The 21,668-nt window shown below is 32.7% G+C and overlaps 2 protein-coding genes across 2 annotated transcripts; one reads left to right on the top strand and one right to left on the bottom strand.

Annotated features, from left to right (window-relative positions):
- Positions 1–1,684: 1,684 nt before the first annotated feature.
- On the bottom strand, positions 1,685–8,549 carry LOC128987463 (uncharacterized). The gene is made up of 7 exons (XM_054408319.1): positions 8,328–8,549; positions 7,045–7,101; positions 5,489–5,557; positions 4,118–4,507; positions 3,675–3,893; positions 2,777–3,107; positions 1,685–1,865 (listed from the first exon to the last, which is right to left on the bottom strand). Exons 1-7 carry the CDS (start codon positions 8,439–8,441, stop codon positions 1,777–1,779), a joined length of 1,269 nt encoding a protein of 422 aa, XP_054264294.1. The 5' UTR covers positions 8,442–8,549; the 3' UTR covers positions 1,685–1,776.
- An 8,250-nt stretch (positions 8,550–16,799) lies between these two features.
- LOC128984166 (peptidoglycan recognition protein 1-like) lies at positions 16,800–21,422 on the top strand. Its single transcript, XM_054403459.1, has 4 exons — positions 16,800–16,870; positions 18,251–18,519; positions 19,762–19,883; positions 21,072–21,422. Exons 1-4 carry the CDS (start codon positions 16,844–16,846, stop codon positions 21,203–21,205), a joined length of 552 nt encoding a protein of 183 aa, XP_054259434.1. The 5' UTR covers positions 16,800–16,843; the 3' UTR covers positions 21,206–21,422.
- The last annotated feature ends 246 nt before the right edge of the window (positions 21,423–21,668 follow it).

Genomic DNA, 21,668 nt, shown 5'->3' on the forward strand with positions numbered 1-21,668 from the left:
GGTTTGGACCACTTCTCCATAAAGTGTTTGACAATATCTCTTTCATCTACTAAAGAAAACCAATTGTTTTGATAAGAACAAAGTCCCGTAATTGAGATTAGAGTAGCATTCCTTCGTTCGAGATTGGGATATACCTATTTGTATGCTGCTTATTACCGTCATAAAGCTTTGCAACGAGAAGAGGAACCAATTTGGCTCTGAAAATCCTCTATCTGAAATAAATAAACATCATCCCATGATTTTAAATATACTACTAAAATGAAATTTGCTCTCTCGCTAATAATAAGTCTCGTTCTATAAAACTAATTGAGCTGATATTTTTAATTCTTAATTTAAATTTTAAAATAATCCTTAGAAATTATAATTTTGTTTTCAACTGCATTTTTTAACTATTAATTTTTTCAACTATTCTCTCAAAATTGTCTTACTCTTGCAAAAGTAGTCATGAAAACCCTTTTTGTGGTTTATTCAGAATCTCTGAGAAAACCTCTTCAGGTTTTCATAAATAAGATTGCTATGGAATAATTAAAAAAAATATATATATTTCAGCTATCCTAATAGTTGTTGTCTTACTGCAATGTGTTTTAGCTTCCCCAGTTCTTGGAGGCTAGCGGCCGTCTTGGATTATTTCAAACAGCTATTGAAGTGTACATCCAAAAATATTTTTTCAAACCCCAAAACGTTTTTTAATTTAAATGTCAAGTGCACTGTGAGGTTAGAAATGTTCTGCCTACTGTTTTATATTGTTTTATGAGTTATTTCATCCAGGCTCAAAGGACACTTAAAGTTGAACGCAAGACATACAAAAGCATATTTATTATTTACTATTATAATTATAACAGGAAGAGTGATAGAAGGAGAAAGAACGAGAGAACGGACGCCAGTGATGGAGAAGACTTACTTTAAATGCTAATGTGATGATTCGAGGTATTGGTTTCTCGTCAGCCCTGATAATGTCAGCCTAACCTTCCCCACCCTGATATGAAAATGAAGTCATTCCGCTTTCCTACTCCGGAATGGTAGCATTCTCGGAATGGAATATTCTCATTCCAGCGAAATATCAAATTGCCAATACAGAATACAAAACTCAAATGAACGACAATATAACAAATTATTTATTTACAAACACAGGTTACATCATTACATAGGTACAAAATATACAAATGGATCAGCGTCTTTTTTGTGACAACTTATCACCTATAATGTAATTTATAGTGGACATTTCTTTAACTTATTGACTAGATAGAAATTGTAAAATCCTAAAAAATAATGTTCACTACTATATGTTAAAATCGGACATTTGTAGTTCGGGTTGGATCTGTGATTGATACTATTTTATCTATTTACAGAAAATGTTTACAGGTATGTTTAATATTCATATAATTTTAACTATAGTAACATTTTCACAGGAACCTTTGTAAAAATAGTATACATTAAGTACAGAGATCAATTATATCATTTCAGTCAAGTACTACATTTTGGGAGTCAAACATGCTAATTAACTGACAATTGCTGACCAAAAATTTTAGGACTGGTTCTTGATACTTAAAAAAATAGTTTAAGACTTTTACAATATATATTCCAGAAACAATTATGTTTATAATGATTTAAAAATAAATAAGGTACCTAAATCAAATATTATAATAAATATTAAATGTTTAACTTTCATTAAACACCTCGTTCAAAACACAAACTGGTAAAAATTAAAAAAAATTATACAATATTTTAAAAATGTTTATTATATTTTATTAATGTCTAAATTTGACTAGTTTTACACTACTGGTGTTGTAGGAGGTTGTCTTGAGAAGAAAACAGGTCCGAAGATCGACCAGAATCTCCCATTAATCGCATTACTGGAGGAAATACTGTAACATTACATTTTAACATTATTTTTTTCTTACATTACCAAATTTAACTATATTCGTGTTTTTCATAGTGATGCTGTACAAAGGTTTTTTTTGGAAGCTGTGAAAACACGTGTGGATTAGATAAGGATTTTATTTTATAAGAATTCGCTATAGATTATCCTTTCTACCAAACACAAATTTTATTAAATTATAATTTAAACTACCAGGAATATATTGTATTAGGAATATTTGCTTACTAAATATCATTTGGTAGAGTTGAATTAATCAGGTATATACAGCTGTATTATTTTTTAATGTGTGGATAGTGCATAATGTTTGCATACGTAATGTGCATAAATTATATTTAGTTTAGTGGAGTGTGGATCATTTACAAAGAACTGTTAACAGAATCGGTGACGTACTTGAGCTTATTTCACAGGTTTTAATTTTGACGAACAACCTTATAAATTACATCTTACAACTAAAAAATGTAAAGGAGCTTAAACAGAGCAAAATGTTATAGACATTTTAACCTCAAACTTTTTTTGCAAGGGTAAATGCTATGTTCAAATAATTATGCTTAAATCTCTTATATATTATTTTTTAAATCTTGTGACGTGAATGATTCAAAGAATCAAAAAATATTTTACAGTTTTAGTTTATTTTAACCACGTATTCAAACATCCACAAAAACCACAGTTTGAAACCTATCAAGGTATGCAAAAAATGAGCCCCTGATGAGGTAACGATTGACATAAATTGTTATTCAATTTCTGCAACTGTTGCTTTACCTTCTTCATGTTTTTGCATAATAACCTTATCAACCACAGCAAAATAGACTAAATTGTACAAATATTTGCACTCTCTGGCATTGTCCTAATGCATTTTCATTATTATGATATTGTTTACTTCAACGTGAATAACTTTACCTCGATAAAGATTTGGAGCACCTGACTCCTCATCCAGGAGTTTGTTGTGTGGCAAGTAAAGGCGGTGTCGCCACCTCCAGGTAGCTGTGAGAACAACTCCCAAGAATACAAGGACGGCTGCAGAAACTCCAGCGGCCAACTCCTCTCCTGTGCCAACCCCTTCATCCCCTCTGTCCCTGTGGCGTTCCCTGTGGACCCCGGTGTAGGGGTGGGGGTCATCCATATGGCCGTGGGACTCAGTGGAAGGTTGACTAGTATTGTGTTCTTGACGAGTGTCTAGGACCATTGGTTGGCTCTGGACGACTGGGAACTCCAGACTGAATAATGCTACCTGAAAATCCTTATTGTTATTGATTTCATAAGGAATGTTATTATTTATTAGGAATTGCATTTTTAGAGTTTTTTTTTTTACATGGATACGTATATAGAATATATATATATTTTTATTTAGATGGTAAAAGGCTATCCTTCCAACCTCTAGAAGCATCTACTTGAACATTCTTTTATCGTTTGGATCAAACATTTTACATCACAGTTTTGTTCCTTATTTTGTAAAAGACAAAGTCCAAAACCAACAAAAATAAAAATAAAAAATTTGTTTAACTACTCAAATAATACAATTTAGCACGACTTTCTACTCGATATAAATATTCTTGGAGTCGTTGTAAAGTTTTACAGGCCATATTAGTTACAGTAAATTTATTATTAATGTAGCAAGTTGCTATTTAAATAAAAATAACTATATGGTACAGTATTTCACCATGGTCCTGAAAATCATAAATTAATTCTTATAGAGTTACATATACCAATTCTTCATAGACTGTGTACTGTGCCTTCTAATCTGATGCCAATGTCCCTACTAAAGTTAATACATTAATTGTTAGTACATGCAATTTACCTGTATAGTATAAGTAGTGTCAGGCCATAATGACAGAGTGACTATGGACGTGTTGGTAAGCATGTTCCCTCTGACCACATTGTCCTCTGCAGTCCAGCTGACTAGATAAGAAATGTTCAGGAGGTTGTGATATGGCTTCCAGCTGATTTGTGCCAGCACCAATGATGGCTCAGGATGTAGAGAAAGTAAACTTATTCCCCAGGAACTGTCTATTCTGATCTGAAACACAAACATAAGATGTTGAAAAATAAGAAAATGTCTTGCAAGTATATCCCAGTGGATCCTTCAATGCATTCAAGTTTTAGGAGTCGACCATCACGATTACAATCAAGATTATAGTGCATAGTATACTTTAACTATCAACAATCATTGCAAATGAATGTGATGATTTTTACGCTAGTGACAATAAAATGTTAATGTTGTCTTTTCACATAGCTACATACTTGTTTTGTTGAATCCTCCAGGTACGTTTCATTGTCCAAATCAATGTGAGCTTCGTGAATTTCTTCTTCCATCCCCAGACTACGAAGTATGTGCAGCGTCTGGTCTATAGGAGACTCTTCTACAGGGCAGAACACCTTGACCAACCCTCGCCAGTCCACCACCAACACTCGCACTGTGGTGGGGTCTACAGAGGGTGGGAGAGAGACAGAGGATTGAAGTGTCTGACACAGCTGAGTCCCGTCAGTCATCACCACATATATGACAGGACCTGAGGTAGGCGGCCATGACACTCTGGACTGGTTGACTACCAGCATCTCCTCCAGCGGCGCTGTAGAGACAGGTCTGGGAGGTGGAGAGTGGAACTTACACGCTTCTAGACATCCTGGACCCTGGAAATACACAGAGGATTGTCAAGTCTGACAGTCATAACCATATATACTAAAGGAAATATGGTAGAGTCGCTACACTCGGCCGGGCCACTGGTAGATAAGAGGGTTTATAGAGTCACTGTAAGAGACAAACTGTGCAATGTGCATACCTGAAGACCAACCACCCTTGAATGCACTTTGAATGTGAAGTCTGTTGTGGGGAATTCCAACACTCTACCAGTCAGGTTGTCTATGTTATGTCCTAAAGGTTATCAAGACCTTCTTATATGTAACCGCTATTCCCTAGTCCTGTGAAATCAATGGTTTTGTTTTAATGGGGATTTTCTTATCTAGCTGACAGAAGACTCGATCTCTTACTAAAACTTTTTTCTGAGGTTATCAACGGATTTGAGGTTATTGTAATGATTAAAACAATCAGTAACCTCAAGAAATCAGGACCAAACTAAAATATGAAAAACGCTTAAGGCTGATGAATGATTTAATTTAGTTTACTACTCTATGGCAATATTTTTTTAGGCTTGAGGGCACACCATAAATGACAACTGATAAGGCGCTGCAAGTGGGATAACTAAAAGTATGGTGGTAGGTAACTTAAAATTTGTTGGATATTTTTTGGAAAAGGGTCCTATAACATCCATATAGCCTAATATCCTAAAATATCATCTCCAGTTTAAACTTTACGTTTGTCAAATGCATTATAATAGAAACATAATTGTATTTCAAATATATATAAAAGTGCTTCATTGAAGTAAATTGAATAATGTTCAAACGGAACACATACAACAAATTTTTTCCAAGTTAGAGGTTAATTTACTAACGTTGATTACTATGACGTATGATTGTGCTCGACTAACCTACACCATCAGTAGGTCCGTAGTCTATACTCAACAAATTGAATAGAAGTCATAAATTTTATCTGACAGCTTCTTACGGTGGAGATGTTGCATAGCAAACTTTTGTACACTATCAACATATACTTACACATTGTTTTCTTCTGCAGTGCAGGTCTCTTAAGGAGGTTGTTTGTAGGATGCTGCAAGATTTCCAACACTAAAACAGAGTGAAATCTTTTAGCCTTGATATACTACCCAGCATTGCCAAATGAGGAACAAACGCATGAGATTTTACTCTTTTCTCCGTTATTTAGAACTACTTTGAATACGAATACTCTTATGGATGGATTTTTACATAAATCAAAAGACATACAAATGCTTTAAAGATTTCTTCAAAAATGCATGTAATAAATAATTTTCTTCTTGCTATTTCTCAATATGTGTGATGAGTGGTGTTATTTAGTTGATGGAAATATACCATTTTTTAATCTGTAGAATGAATTGCTTTTAATCTTCAGAGATTCAAATTTTCCAAACCCATTTGAACCCTACCACAATCTATTAATATTCTTACCGACTATTTGCTGCAATAGAGGGGGTCCCAAAGGTGAGGGTGGATGGTTTTATATTATTACTATACCTTATGAGCCCTCTATGTTTTTATCGAATTGCGAATGTGTCAATATTTAGTTCTCTAAAACTAAATTTGCAGTTTTTTTATCAGTGTCTTTGTAGTAGTTAAACTATTGACAAAATAATGTTATTGAAGTAAGAAATTTGTGTGACAGTTTATCGATTAAAAAGAAAAGGTAAAAGCAACATAGTTGAAAACTTTAACATTTTGAATGATTTATAAACCTACTGTACACTTATTTTTTACTTATAGTAGTGTAATGAGCGGTTCTAAACAAATGGGTTTTTATAAAGTCTTTATGTAATACGAGACTTAAAAACTGTTTTAGCAGTCTCCAACGAGATAGAACTTAAAAGTTAAGCTCAAATTTGATTTCTGTTCAACTTATTTTAGGATGAGGCAATCGAATTGAATATAATTTAAAAAATAGATTATGGTGATCAATATACTTAAGGAATTAATAATGAACGAATCTCCCAATTAAGTTCAGTAGTTAAAACTGAAAATTCCCAAAAAAGGAGTTCCTTTAGAGCGAGAGCACTTAAAAGATAAAATTATTATAGTTTTTAAATTTTGCTTTATTAAAAAAACCATAGTGTGAGCGTGACTTATTTATTTCTTCTCAATGGTTACACCATTTTACAACTAATTCACATATATTGACATGTTAGTTCCTAATAGATCACAAAAGTGATAAAGTAACAGTAACTATGCAATAAATATACAATTAATATAACAATAACAAAAGCATAAAGAGATTTGAACGTACTCATTGTAATCTAACTTTTGAAACGCATCTTTATAAGATAATCATATTCCATGTACAAAACTGTTATATTCAGTTTCAATACACGAACCATAAACCACTTAACATCCCCTAGAGAAATCTCAAGCTTTTCTAACCCTTTTACGGGTTTATAGATTACATCTTCCTTTTTTTTACTGAACATGTATGCTTAAATTTTTTTCTGAATGCCTGATGTATCTAAAACGTTAGTTATAAAAATTGTTTATTATACTATTTATTGATTTACGACAACATGTAAATTTAAAAGAAATAATGGTTTTACCTGTGCACAAAAAGCTGATTTTTGGCAAGAGGCATCGTCAACTGGCGTATTCTTCATCTGGAAACATAAAAAAAACATAAACGTTATTCTTTTAAAATAGAGTTACATACGTTTTTTATTATCATTTTTTGTTGAAAGGATCATTCCTCTAAGATCCACCATATTCCAACCAAGCAAGTAGGAATTAAGTAAATTAACAATCCTAATGATTTATTTTAAACCCCTTATTGAAATAAATTTAGGTAATGTTATTTTCCTAAATTAGTTTAGGGACATGTTAAAAACAAAACTATCAGAGTTTTCCTAATCATGGTTTCCCTTAAAAGACGATCAAACTTATTTTTGGAATTTTATCTTGCCGTATACGTAGGAGGAAAGTTTTGAACTTGAAAACAATGTGGGAACATTGTTCTTGACTTATGTTAATTTGTAGATTCAAAACAATTCCAGACGACATATGAAAATAACTTTTTACTTCAATAAAACAGTTTTACGTGTGTTGTGTACGTATTTTTATCTGAATTAGAATGCAGCACAATACAATATGATTGGAAGCACTAGCTTTGATATTTTACTTTATATTATAATATTATGTTGTTTTATTGTATTATATTGTTTTATAATATCCTAATAACTCGTGTCTAAATTGTTAGGAATGATATCCATAAACATTACCTAGGCCTAATTCAATTTAGGCTACAAATATTTCTACTTGGACAACAATTATCGTATTGTTGCGTTATTTCCATACATTGTTTCTCTGTCTAAGTTAATTAGTTTGTAAGCAAAGTTGTTTTGGGAACACGACCAATTGTTTTATATTAGGTACAAAATTACATTTTTTACAAGAACAAAAAAATATGAACTTAGTTAGTTCCTTATAATAATTGAGTCTATATAAGCTGATAAATCTAATGAATCTTAATCCAAATGACAATACAAAAGTACAATATGTGCTTTTAATGTGATAACTGATTTTAGATTAGTAAACTTAATTGAACTTTATTTTATTCAAATATAATATTTGAAATATTTTTATATTAAACAGCTCAAATATACTTGTACTTTATCAAAGAGTTTAAATAAACAACTTATTACTCTACGATATAATAAAATCCGTTCTTCAACCTTCAATTGAGTTTTTAATTTAAATTAAATATTTCGCATTTGCAAGAGTAGCATTAAAACTACAATCACTCATATGCATGTAAACATTACTTTATCCAAGTATTATTGATACTGGCAATACTAAAATACAATTATTAATTCCAATATTAAATTACCTTAAACAAACAGCTGGCTCTGCAATGGGCAAGCCTGATCGGAGTTTCCAAATCAAACTTGCTGTTCACCGATGAAATAAAAACAACCAACAAACAAATCCACCAAGCACTCATTTCTCTATCTATTCCACATCATATTTGCCGACTCACAACAGGCGTAACACGACACAAAATGTTTTCTGACACTTTATTTACGTTCCGCGATCTTTTAAGCACATTAGATGATCGAATGATAACCACTACCGCACTCTGACGCGGCCGGTAAGCGACTGAAGTATTTTCTGATGGCAAGGGTGGGGGTGCGCGTATAGGAGGGAGCGTTAGTTACAAAATATTCTCACCAGACCGCAGCACTGCACAGGTTGAGGGTGGTTTTCATGTCAAATATTGCGACAGGGCTTCGTACAGTATTATTTACACCCCTTTATTTCGCCATGCTAGTAATAACTAGGTCTTTAGGGTGAGTGCCATATTGGGTAATGACGTAATGAGGGATTTTTTGCGTCATGGTTATACGTTACGTTTTTTTAAGTGATAAGAAAAGTAAAGTTTAGATTTTTTTTATTTTCTTGCATTTTTTACATTTTTGTCAGAATAACTATAAATTTACGTACTGTTTGCTTTCAGTCATAGTAAACGTAATGAGAATGAAACTGGAAAAATCTGTATCAACATTTATGTGTACATCTATTAGTATACATCCTATACATTCTATATATATACAGTATACATTCTAGTATGCATCTACTAAAAGCTCTGGGTAATGAATCACAGTTGGAAAGTAGTAAGTATATGTTATGAGAAAAATATAAACCACATACCGTAACCTTTAATAACACTTAATAATTTAATTTTTTGTGTGTAAATTTGTTCGTACTATAAAGTTAGCACGGTAATCAATATTTTAATCGAAAGTATGTAATAATTCAGAATCTCCTATAGCATTCGTTTTTTTTTTCAGTATTGATGTTAATTAAAACAGTACTTTTATTGAAACTGTGTTATCCTGAAACGTACTAATATACAGTATAACGATATGTTTATTTTTATCGTACAGAATACATTGTTTTTTTTTGTTTTTTTTTATTCAAAGAGTAAACTTTTGAACTATTGTAAGTGTAACATTTTCATATCTTTTTACACAATTACATTCTCAAACATTTTTTTATATTCCTGAGCTGCAAAAGTAATTTTAAACGTAGTTCAAACCATCACAAAACTTTGTAAAATTACACCTATTATCTATAAAAATTAACAAAAAACCTTAAACAACAGTTACTTCTATACCAATTTACCGTTGGTTTCAAAGTGCGCAAGCAATCCTGTGAGTTTCGCAGCTGATTGCGACAAAGGACGCAAGACTGATTGCTACAAAGGATGCAGGATTGTTTGTTCAGGACGGCGACACCTGGAAGTCCTACTCAAACAAATCCTTTTCCTCTCCTTCGTTTGCTGAGCCGACCGATCGCAGGTGAGCGAGTTCCCTTGCATTGCGAACCTTGAGCTAACAGCGGCTTACATCTTTTTGTAATGTGATATCTGAAATTCATGACGCACCCTGTGCTGCGCTACTTTTGTCCCTTATCCGCCCCAGGATGGGATCCACACGTTCCCTTCGTTTATGTGAGGACGTTGATGAATTCGATTCATTTTGGGATTAGTGTAGCTTCTAGTTGGCAGAAACTGCCGTTGAATTACAATGCGGATTTGTTAATTATGGTATTGTGTTTGGAAACCATTTCTGAGGTAGTAAACTAATGAATAGTTTTTGTGCCAATAAACAGCAAACGTTATGAGGGAGCTACTTTTCTAGATGGATCAACGACTTAAGGACTCATAACATCGCATGATAGCCTCCCGCATCTGCAGTTGATACTATTATCATTGTATTATGGCACATAATATTGAAAAAGGTTAAAATTTAATTCGTTTATGAACTTTGATGATGTTCATACAGAAATAAAAATCTTGCAACAGATGGTCTTTTCGGAGATGCCACTAGTTGAATAATCTGCAAATTTTCAGATTTTCCTATAACAGGTAGGCCTATAAAAATCCCTTGAAATAAACACATATATTGGCATTATTTGAGCCCTACCTAGGACCAAGTATTTAAATGTTGTACTGAATTTAGTGTAACGTGATAAGATGAAGATTAAATTAAGGTTTGTTTATGTTTCTATCCAATGCAAGTACGGTACGGAAAGTTTCGATAATTACCATTTTCACTTTTTTCATAATACATTTTATTATTACAAGCAAATAAAACGAGAAGTGTATATCAAAGAATGCTTCTCTGGTGATATGACCAAGATGTTGATGAAAAATATTAAAACATGACTCATTATCATGTATAGAATTAAAGCTACAAACAATCATCTTTTTCATTAAATTCACCATATCACGTTTGAAATTTTGGATTGGAAATATTTAATGGACGTTCTTTGCAAAAGAAACAGCTAGTAGTCAGTATCAAGGCTACACAATATATTTCCCTCCATTTTACACCTATCATTCAGTAATATTTGGGTACAAAAACCTAGGGGGCGTCCCCATCTCAAATGATAATAATATAACACAACTGATATTTTTAGTAGTAACTTATCCGTGAAACATAATACATAAATCTTTTGTAAGTTAAATAGATGGAATGATTATTCAACTTTACAAATAACATTTTCTCCATTTATAAAAATAAAATAAACACCACTAGCCCTTCAAGGAAGTTTAGGACAACATTCATACACACAGAAGCCAAATGAACATTAATCAGTACAGTTCAATAACAAGGACACACACACATTTGACATCAAATATTGACAGTTTAACCCACATAAAGTTTCAACCCCTATGACTCAGTCCAGACGTTATTGTACCAAGTCAAGGATCATCAGTTACAAACAGACAGAGGCCAATAAAGCCACCCCAGCGACGCGCTCAGCGTTACAATCAGGGGGTCGAGGGTCGGGTAAATTAGATCAACCCCTGATCAATGGATGACACCCCCGAGTCCAGGCGGAGAGACTGGATTTTTCATCAGTCTTGATTAGATTTCGGTTGGTTCTGGACGACGGACTTTGAAGAGTGAAGTTAATGAGAGGCAATGTGTGGTTGTACTTGAAATGTGTGTGTTTTTTTTACTGATTTAATTTTTGTATGTAAAATTGGGGCCGATACAAAGTCTATAAAGCCTAGTTTTAAAATTTAAAAATTACACACTTAAAGTTAATGATTGTTTTTTATCAATCAGCCCAAATTTTCCTAACAAAAATGAACAATCTGAAGACAATTTTAAGAGTTATATGTTCGTTAACACGAAATTATATTTCTTGGTGCTACTTTATAATTTCTAGTTTATCAGATTAACTTCAAACCGATTATGACTGAAAAGAATGGTTCATAAAGAAATACTGCTTTCCCTCTAGTATTGGGCCTACAACCGAGGGAGTATCATATTGTGTAAAATTCACACTAAAAAGGAAAACATTCAATGGACAATCTACGCGTAATTTTGAGTATTCAACACACATCAACATTTTCTATAAACAAAAAAAAACCTATTTGTTTATTAAGAGCACAATGACTGTTTGTGCTCGTAATACAGACAAGATGTTTCCTAACACCAAAATTAACTTATCATAACACACAAATACTTTTTTGTTGGATATAAAATTTAATTTAGGTAATGTTTGCGTTTGCTTTTTAGTTAGGTTACGTTATTTTGTTATCGGTTATTATTGGACTTGATCCGCAGCTGTGGTTGGTGTAGAAACACTAACTGTGAAATCAGCTGATTTAGCTAGCGAGAATGAGCTATTTTGCGTACTGCTTCCAGGTGTGGAAATGTGATCGTTTCAAGGTGTGGAAATGTGATAATTTCCATGCAGTAGTAGGAAAATAAGTCAATCCAGTATTTAAAGTTAATGATTATGCCAAACCTTTTAGACAAACAAACCCTTTTTACAACCAAAAACCCCAATTATTTTCAACCCCTTTAAACCCTATAAAAACAGTCACCCATCGCTTCACGTTTGAGTCCTAATCTGATAATCGCGCCAAAAAACATCGGAAAACCTTCATCAAGCCAATTCCTCCGAATGCAATTACATTTCTCGTTTGAGGGTATCAGCTTGACAGGTGTTTATTGATGGGGTGGGATCGAATGGGGTGAAGTGTCGGGGGTAGAAGTATATTGCTGCTGTCTATTAGCTTTTATTAGAGTTATTGGACCCTGTTAATTGCAATAGTGCGCCCGAGGTCACATTGGATAATTGACATGACAAATTACACCTACAACAAGTATGGACAAGTGATGGTGAATAGGGTGGTTTCTGGTTTTGAAACATTCTGTGTTGTTTTTGGTCCCGTAGATTATTTCAAGTATGTGATTTTGTTAAATTTTTACCTGAAATTAACAAAAGGTTATTGAAATAATTTGCAAAGGCGTTGAATAAAAATAAGAAACAAAACAAACAAATTAAAATTATTTTCAATTGTCTATTGAATTTAGAAACTACAAGAAGTCTCTCAACTTTTTGTGAAATATAAATTTCAGTGATTTTCAATGGAATTGTTCATCATCGATTACATTTTGGTACAATGATGATGACTAAATGTGTATCTCTTTTTAGGAAAACTTGTTACACTGTGGGTTTGAAAAAAGTCTTAATTTGATCGTTTGAATTTTTTATGGGTAAAATAACATCAACACATTCCGTACATACATACAGGGTGAGTTTTAAATGAGTTCCCCCCTACTTTTTTCTACATTTCTTAAGATATCAACTTCGGACCACGTCAGATCATTGTAGTGTAGTAAGTACTTCGTTTTGACTGGGTATAAATTTTTGGCCGCCATCTTGGGTCCGCCATATTGGATACAAAGTTTTTTTTCAAATGTAAAGGTAGGGTTGTGATCCATTGTTTCAAATTAGAATTTTACGCTGATTACAATGCCGCAATTAGTTTTTAAAAATCTTGATCCGTCCTAAAGTTATGAGGACTTTTTATAACTGTCTTTTTAGCCTATTTTAACATTGTGCATTTACAAACTAACACCATAATCCCAAAATAGTGCTAGATAAATATAAGTATACACCACCATTCATTGTCGACCTATTATCAATTGGTTAAGACGGATTTATTTTTATCGCCCGCCATCTTGGATCTGCCATTTTGCAATGTGATAAATTAATTTAAATATGAAGGTGGTGTTGTGACCCAACATTTTGAACTACTTTTTTATGCTGAACTCGATGCCGCAATCCGTTTTTGTTCTTGACGAAATATTAAAATTATTTTACTTGAATTTCCAATACTTCAAAAAACAAATATGAAAATGCAAAACGGATTGCGGCATTAAATTCAGCATAAAAAAGTAGTCTTAAATGATGGGTCACATCACCACCTTCATATTTAAATTAATTAATCACATTTCAAAATGGCAGGTCCAAGATGGCGGCCGAAAAAAATAAATCCGTCATAGCCAAGTGATAATAGGTTGACAATGAATGGTGGTGTATACTTATCTTTATCTAGCACTATTTTGGGATTATGGTCTTAGTTTGTAAATGCACAATGTTAAAATGGGCTAAAAATAAAGTTATAAAAAGTCCTCATAACTTTAGAACGGATCGAGATTTTTAAAAAACTAATTGCGGCATTGTAATCAGCGTAAAATTTTAGTTTGAAACAATGGGTCACAACCCTACCTTTACATTTGAAAAAAAAACATTTGTATCCAATATGGCGGATCCAAGATGGCGGCCAAAAATGTTTACCCAGTCAAAATGAAGTACTTACTACACTACAATGATCTGACGTGGTCCGAAGTTGATATCTTAAGAAATGTAGAAAAAAGTAGGGGGGGAACTCATTTAAAATTCACCCTGTATATAAAACATAGCTAAAAATATATTACAAAAATAGCTAAAAATCATCTCTGTTCAAGTCTTTAAAATGACAAATCAAAGAGGGTGTAGTTTTGGTGTTTCATAGCTTAATACCTGTTTTACATTTGGGTATCATATTTTCATGAAAGTGAAGTAAGAGTGCTGGGGTGCTAACAAAAAGTATGGTTAATTTAAAACCATGAGCAATACCATGTCTCTTCAATATTTTAAATCAGTTCATCATTTAGATTAAATATTATGAATATTCGATATTTCTGTCATGCCAAATTGAAGGTGAGGAGCTTATTTCAATCTGAAGCATACAAATTAAAACTAAATTATAGAACTTAAATATTAGTAAACGTTATGAGAGGCTCAATCAACAATTAGTTTCTTTGAGTATTCTACTGGTTACAGATAGATTTAATCCATTTCCAAAGTCAATTTTTTTTATTCTAGAAAAGAAAGTTTAATTGTTATATTAGGATGAATTGTTAAAAATTATGGTTATGAAACAAATGAAAATTTGTAAATTCTGGGTGTAAAAATGAGAATGGGTATTTAATTTATTTGAACTTAAACCCTCATCCCCCCAATTCAACATTTGTTAACCTGTCATTAAATTAAAAATAATATGTATGAATAACAGTGCTTTAGCTAGAAAACACTCACTCACAAAACTCAAAAACTCACTTTACTACTTTGCTGTTTAATTTTTCAAAACTTTTTTTAGTAAAACACGTTTATTTTTACACTTACCATCTTTTATTTGATAGTTATGTTACTTCAGATATATTTGAACATAGTCTAAAATATAGTTGAACACAAACAAAAACTATTTTAACAATAATAAAACTAGAATAAATTTATGACAACTAGACTTATTGTATACTTGTTTTACATGTATATTTTAAAATGTTTGATAATATTTTGTAAACTACACAACAAGGATTACAGGATACACACGAGGAAGCCTTAGCCCTTACCCGGCTTAGTGTAATCAGCTTTTCGCTGTTCCAGGTTTCCCAAAATCCATCAAAGCTTCAACAGGGATTTCCTTTCACTTAACCCTCTAAGCTTCCTGTCTTTATCGCGGTAACTTTCTTAAGTACTAATCAACCACAAGGGTTGTGTGTGAATATATGTGTCATTATTATTGTTTATTTGGAAAATGTATCATACTCTGGTATATGTGCTTAAAAGTGTGTTAGTTTAAGCGTGAAAACTAATATTAGTTGAGTTATTGAGAATAAAACCTTGAATTTTAATTTTTTTATTTGTGTTTATAAAATTTTATTTCTGAGTCATTTGCAACTAATTTAACACAAAGGGGATTCTTTGTAGGATACACTACTGTTAACGAAAGGTTTCATACGTATGCTTTACTGTAGAAAAAAGACCTTAGTAAAGAAGTTTCCAAAAACGAGCGAGTGTAAATTACTTTATGCATTCTTTACCTTTAATTAATGACACTTCTTTGGACTACAGGAAGTACGTAAAATTGTACAATTATTTAGAGTTTTAAAGGTGTTTTAAGCAGATTTGTAGAGCCTTATTTACTTTTTCCTACAGTTACTTAACAATGTACATGTTCTCTCACTGATTTGAGAAAGCAAAGAAGCCAATTCGCTCACCAGTTCTAATTACTTTGTCTCACTCCAGATTTGCAACGTGAAGGCACGAAATAGTGAGCGCGTAGCATACAGACAAGTTCGTATGCGCGCGAAATACGTTGGCAGCCCTGGCTGTAAATCAGCTGGTCAGCTGTTGTACTGTTGTATCATTATATGTCATATTAAAAGTTCATTTCTGTGTAAAAATATGTTACTTTTCTTTACCAATTTATTTGTTTTATGGTATCTGTAGGAAAAATATAATGTGGAACTCGAGTGCAAAGTGCAATTGCCTCACTCGAGAAACCATTCCTCACTCGCCTACGGCTCGTGAGTAAGTATTTCTCTCGAGTGAGTCAATTGCTCACTTTGCTCACTAGTTGCACAAATAACTATTTACCCATATCCATAGGGTGAGTAAAAAGTTTTTATTTTTTCAAAAAGTTTTCAAGTTTGAGTTTTAGGAAGTATCCTTTTTGGGACCTAAAACCCCAAAAATGTTGTCTTCGATGTTATGTGTGTGTGGTTGTGTGGTAAAGCTACTGATTACTATTTCAAAATCTATCGCAATTTTTTTTATTTACCTTATACACATCATAGTTACCTCCACAGCTTACCAATTAATTGTCATACATTGTCCTTATAAAGATTGTTGACAAGATAATGTGAGAAAGTATAAGTCAGTGCGAAAAAGTTAAGATACGAAATTTGCTGTTAGATTTAAATTTGACGTCCACTTTTGTTTTTAATCTTTGGTAAATAAACTGTAAAAATAAACATTGCCGTAAATCTTAATAATCTAAACTATTAGATTACATCAAGATCAAAGAAAAGTAGAAAAAGGTCAGCCATAGTCTATATAATCTTTAATTAGTTCCCCACCAAGTTGATAAGGGACATAAACAAATCGTATCTACACTTATCTGAAAATTAGTTTCAAGAGTGGTATTACAAGTAGATTGTAAGTGTTAAAGTTATCAGTTTTGAATTTTCTGTTACCAAATTTTACAAAATGGATGTCGAAATGCCCGATAAATATGTGAGTATAGGCCGTCAATTTCCCGTCAAATACTTCTTGATTGACGCCGACAGGCTTTTAAACAATCGATATACATCTTGATATCTCACTTAACTAAACATTTCATACACCTTGTTTACCGGGAGTGGTTTTGAAACCGTTTAATATTTTTAATAGACGTTTTTGTGTTTTTTTACTTGTATATTAAAATCATTAGGGTTTTTTTGACGTATTTTTGTTTGAGTTAATCTTCTGTAAACTATGTCTAGCACTAGAAAACTGAAGCATTTTAATGTATTTTGTAGTATGATAGATAAGTTATATTCTGCGAGGGAATCCGAAAGTATCATACAGTCTTTAAAAATATGCCATAGCATAATTGACTCTTCTTGTATTTCTAGTATACAACATTTTAAAGTAGGCATGTTTTCACCAATACAGCAAAGTATTATCTAGTTAGTATTATTTTCTAATTAAAATAAATAGTAACTTACATAGATCAAACGAGTATTGGTTAGTCACAGAAGAATGTTGTTTTTTGTATGGTGTGGTATTATAGGCCTAGTAAATTTATGAATTTTCTTATGAACTAGGCTACATAGGATGTATTTTGTTGATCCACTATTGCATGATAATCAAGAATACTAACTAATTCTTAGCAACATTTTACTTCTGATGCAGTAAAATTAAGACGCTAGACAAATACGGGCTTTTAGATAAATGTTTACAATCCTTACACATACTTCTGCTAAGGTAGACAGTTGCTTGGATACCAAAACTTCTCTTTGAGGTTATTAGATCTAGTTTTATATAATAATAGCTTTATATAATAATGGATATTTTGAACCATCAGACTAGCTCGTGCAAACTATATACTAGCTAATGCAGCCCTCATGTGTCCATCCTTTGTACAAGATCCCGGACTACTGCTGAAAGTATTTACTCGCATATCAGAGGCTCATAATGAGTTATGCAGACCTAGATGTATATATATTTGACAGACAAACTCAACATAACTACCTGTACTACATTTTTATGTCTCCACATTCACATACCAGGATGCTATGCTCAAGTCCTCAATTATTTTGCTCATCATGTCAGACTAACTTGGCCTAGAGGATCGCGTCGTCATCATCTAACAAAACCCATTGGTGATTGGCGGGATTTGAACCATTGACCTCGGGGACCAAAGTCTCGCTTTACCAATAGACTAGCAGGCTCCTTTCGCTCATTATGCTAGGTTAGGACTAGAGGGTCGCGTTATCATAATCAAACCAAATCTACTGGTGATTGGTGAAATTTGAACCTGGACCTTGGGGACCAAAGTCTCACTTTACCAATAGATCACACCCCTCACTGTACTGCATATGCAACCAACAAACTTATCAATTTTCCACACAGGACCCCAACATCTACAGTCATTGGCCTGGCAAGGAACCAGAAAAACCAGATATATCCGTGAAGATCATTCCTAGAAGTAGATGGGAGGCGGATCCTCCACAAGAAGCTAAGCTGGTTCCCAACACCCTCCCTGTAACATGTGTCTACTCCACCTGGCTCTTCGGGCTGCGGGAGATCTTCTGGGATGATGAGCCACATTGCAGAAGAGCCATTAGAAGAATACAAAGATTTTACATGCGTGAAAAGTCGCAGCCTGATACTCCATACAGGTGCGTGACACAGCTAACCTAATTAAATAAACGGTATCGGCAATCTGACACATACTTTCTCCTATTCGCTTGACAACAACCCTTATTGTGGACAAGCGATAGCTGTTAACTATGATGTTCAATGATGGATAGCACAATAACTTATGAACCCTAATTTTTACAGCATTGGAGGTTGTGACCGTTAATAAAAAGATCATAATAAATCGTCCGTGAAAACCTAATTTTTTGTATGTTAATTTTTAATTAGAAAAAACTGAAAATCTAAATAAAAAAAATAAAACCCCTGGAGATACCACAGATTAGAATTACTTACATATCAAATTCCATTAAAACCGAACCACAGGTGTAGACTGTAGCTCTGTACACATTAATACACACCATTACGAAAACCTTTTTTTATTCTTGGGACCCAAAACTCAAACACAAAAATTGTGAGAGTAGTACTTTCTCCTATATATTATAATAGGATCCTATATATATAGGATATCCTATATATTATTATTTTAATAGGAGTGGAGAGTTGATATTTCTCCCTTATACTTATTGGCATCCTAGGTACAAAATATTACTAGTCTCTCCTTAATATTTGTATGAGGATTACCTCATATTGTATAGATCTCTCCTTGTCTCTGTTATCTTTCGGAATTCCCTACACTATTCTACCCCTTTGATCCCCTTAAACGACTCTTGGAGACTTGTTGGTTCGCTTGGTAAACGTAAACATAACTAAACCACTAAATTCTTATTTGCCCACCCCTAGCTTGGAATTTATTTGAGTAAATTGTGCTTTTATGAAAAAAACTAATATAGCAATTTCACCTGATGCATCATTATTTGTTTTCGTTACTTTTTCTTATTTATTATTCAACTGGGGGGTTGCCCAGTAAGTGTCAAGTGCAGGATGCAATCAAAGATATTTTTGCCGTTCCTGAATCATGAGTCCAACGCTTTCTTTCCATCAATCAATCAATGTGAAAACATTTTGTTTGACTTATTTATTGTTTAATAGTCACTGTTTACCTATAATTATGGATAAACACTATATATTTTTGAAAACCACTTTACTAATAATATAAAGTAAAGGCCTTACACATTTCAGAAAAAAAATTCTTTAGATCTGAGCTTAACGAAAACGATAAACCTATTTTTATAAGAAGCTATATAAGCTATTATAAGAACCTATTTTTAAATCAAGAGCATTTTCATTTTGTGAATTTATTTAATCACTGGTAATTTTTACAGCTTTATAATCACAAGTGATGGTTTAGTCTATGAAGGGAGGGGATGGAAATACAAGCCAGCTGTGAAAACCAAACACTCCTGCATAGACGTTGCTTTCGCTCCGAAATCAGGTGTTAAGTCAGGTAAGTAAATACAAGAGCTTTTACAGCTGTTTCGAATTGTTGGTGTAAAAGGAGAACTTAAATTTTTGCCAGAAAATCTGTTGGGGACTGGATTGAACAAAGTTATCTTCCATTATAAATTGCTTATTTTTAACGTAGGAATGTAATGAGCACTAAAAAGTAGTTTTTGTATTCGGCAAAACTATGTGTTTATTGGATACGAAATTATAAACAATCAGGCTGATTTAGTAAACTAAGTTAGTAAATGATCTTACTTTAGCGAATTACCTATATAGGGCTGTTACCATTAGGAATTTCCCATATAAGGATATTAGCTACTACCGTAGTACTCGTAGTATGACCTGGACCCGGGACCGATTTACTTTTTCGTATTACGGTCCTTAGAGGCCAAAAACACCATCCGTTCATATACATGTGTCCGTTAGCAAGATAATTTGAGCAAAAATGATCCAATTTTAATGAAATTTTGTATAAACATATAAACCTACATGTATTCGAACGAGTTCGTGAACCAGCATGATCGGACCATATAGTTTGCTTGTTTATGGACATATTGTGATCGAATTTAAGAAATGCATTTATTTCATACTAAACTATTAACATAAAAAAAACTTGTTTACCCTTCTGTTGCAGCAAACCTAAGTACTCGTTAAACTGCTGTTTAAATAGGGAATAAATGTAACATTTTTAAGGAGACATTTTAGTGTAAATCCAATCAGGCAAGTGAAAATGCGCTTAGTCAGCAAGTTTTCTGCTGCGTATTTGACATATTATGATAGTAAAACTTCAATCGCATATTTGAGGAACTACTATGTTAATAAATAATCAGCCTTAAATGAGGATTTGGATGATAAATTAATATCTCTATAAATTAGGGATTACAACGAACTAAATCATACTATATAGCAAGTTTTTTTACATCAGAACATCCTTAAATGTGAGTTTACAAACCTCTTATGTCATAAAATTCAAAGTATTTTTAGTATATATAAAGTACAATATAGTTCCGAATAGATTCATTTTATTGGCCCGTTTCTTACTATCTACAATCATAATGAAACTCGAGACCACCCTTGGGATAAAAATTTCATCTTTACCAGCTGAAGTAATCCATCGATAGTCAAAAGATTGTAAATATTCTTATGTTAAGCATAACCTTCCAGTTCATCCAAGCATTGCTGTTTTCAGATCGTGCTATGATGATGAAAATGATGGACGCAGGTTTTCAGTTGGTCTATTACGGAATGGAAGAAGGTCTTATTGACAAAGGCTACGTCTCTATGAAACGAGAAGTGGACGAAGAAGAGACATTCGCTTGGTGATCCTAAATTGTATGAATATTGTATTGTCTTTTTTATATGTGTGCATTATATTTTATGTCTATTTTATATGTCTGTGATATTAGTGATACTCTGATTACCATGCATGTGAAGTGTCGTTTGATGTTTGGCAATAAATAACCTATAATATTGTGCTGTATACTCTAACTTAAATTAATAAATAAATTTTTAAGTTTGGGTAGAGTTTTAAGGTAAATTATTATACACACATCAAGAACTACTTTTTCTTGCCTATTCATATCTTTCTTAAGTTTTATTGTTTTATTGCCTTTTTACTTTGTCCTATCTACATTATTACGCTTTTTCTTGTATTATATTCCATTTATTTCCTTTAACTTTTTTGTTTTTGATTCTTTTCTATTGCTTTTCTTCTGTTTTAATAATGCACCTACGGTGTTTAACCACAGAGTTTTTAACTTACTGTATACCCAATATAAAGCTTATC

Source organism: Macrosteles quadrilineatus, unplaced genomic scaffold (assembly GCF_028750875.1).
Source record: "Macrosteles quadrilineatus isolate MER2022 unplaced genomic scaffold, UCM_ALF_1.0 Scaffold_2__2_contigs__length_208266976, whole genome shotgun sequence".
Lineage (NCBI taxonomy): Eukaryota > Metazoa > Arthropoda > Insecta > Hemiptera > Cicadellidae > Macrosteles > Macrosteles quadrilineatus.

Excerpts from the sequence above, each read along its gene's own strand:
- LOC128984166 (XM_054403459.1), top strand. The coding sequence starts at position 16,844 with ATGGATGTCGAAATGCCCGATAAATAT. Across the intron at positions 16,871-18,250 it reads TCGAAATGCCCGATAAATAT|GACCCCAACATCTACAGTCA; the intron begins GTGAGTATAGGC and ends TTTTCCACACAG. Across the intron at positions 19,884-21,071 it reads GAAATCAGGTGTTAAGTCAG|ATCGTGCTATGATGATGAAA; the intron begins GTAAGTAAATAC and ends TGCTGTTTTCAG.
- LOC128987463 (XM_054408319.1), bottom strand. The coding sequence starts at position 8,441 with ATGAGTGCTTGGTGGATTTGTTTGTTGGTTGTTTTTATTTCATCGGTG. Across the intron at positions 4,508-5,488 it reads ACTGCAGAAGAAAACAATGT|GGTCCAGGATGTCTAGAAGC; the intron begins GTAAGTATATGT and ends GTGTATTTCCAG. Across the intron at positions 3,894-4,117 it reads TGGAGGATTCAACAAAACAA|ATCAGAATAGACAGTTCCTG; the intron begins GTATGTAGCTAT and ends TTTGTGTTTCAG.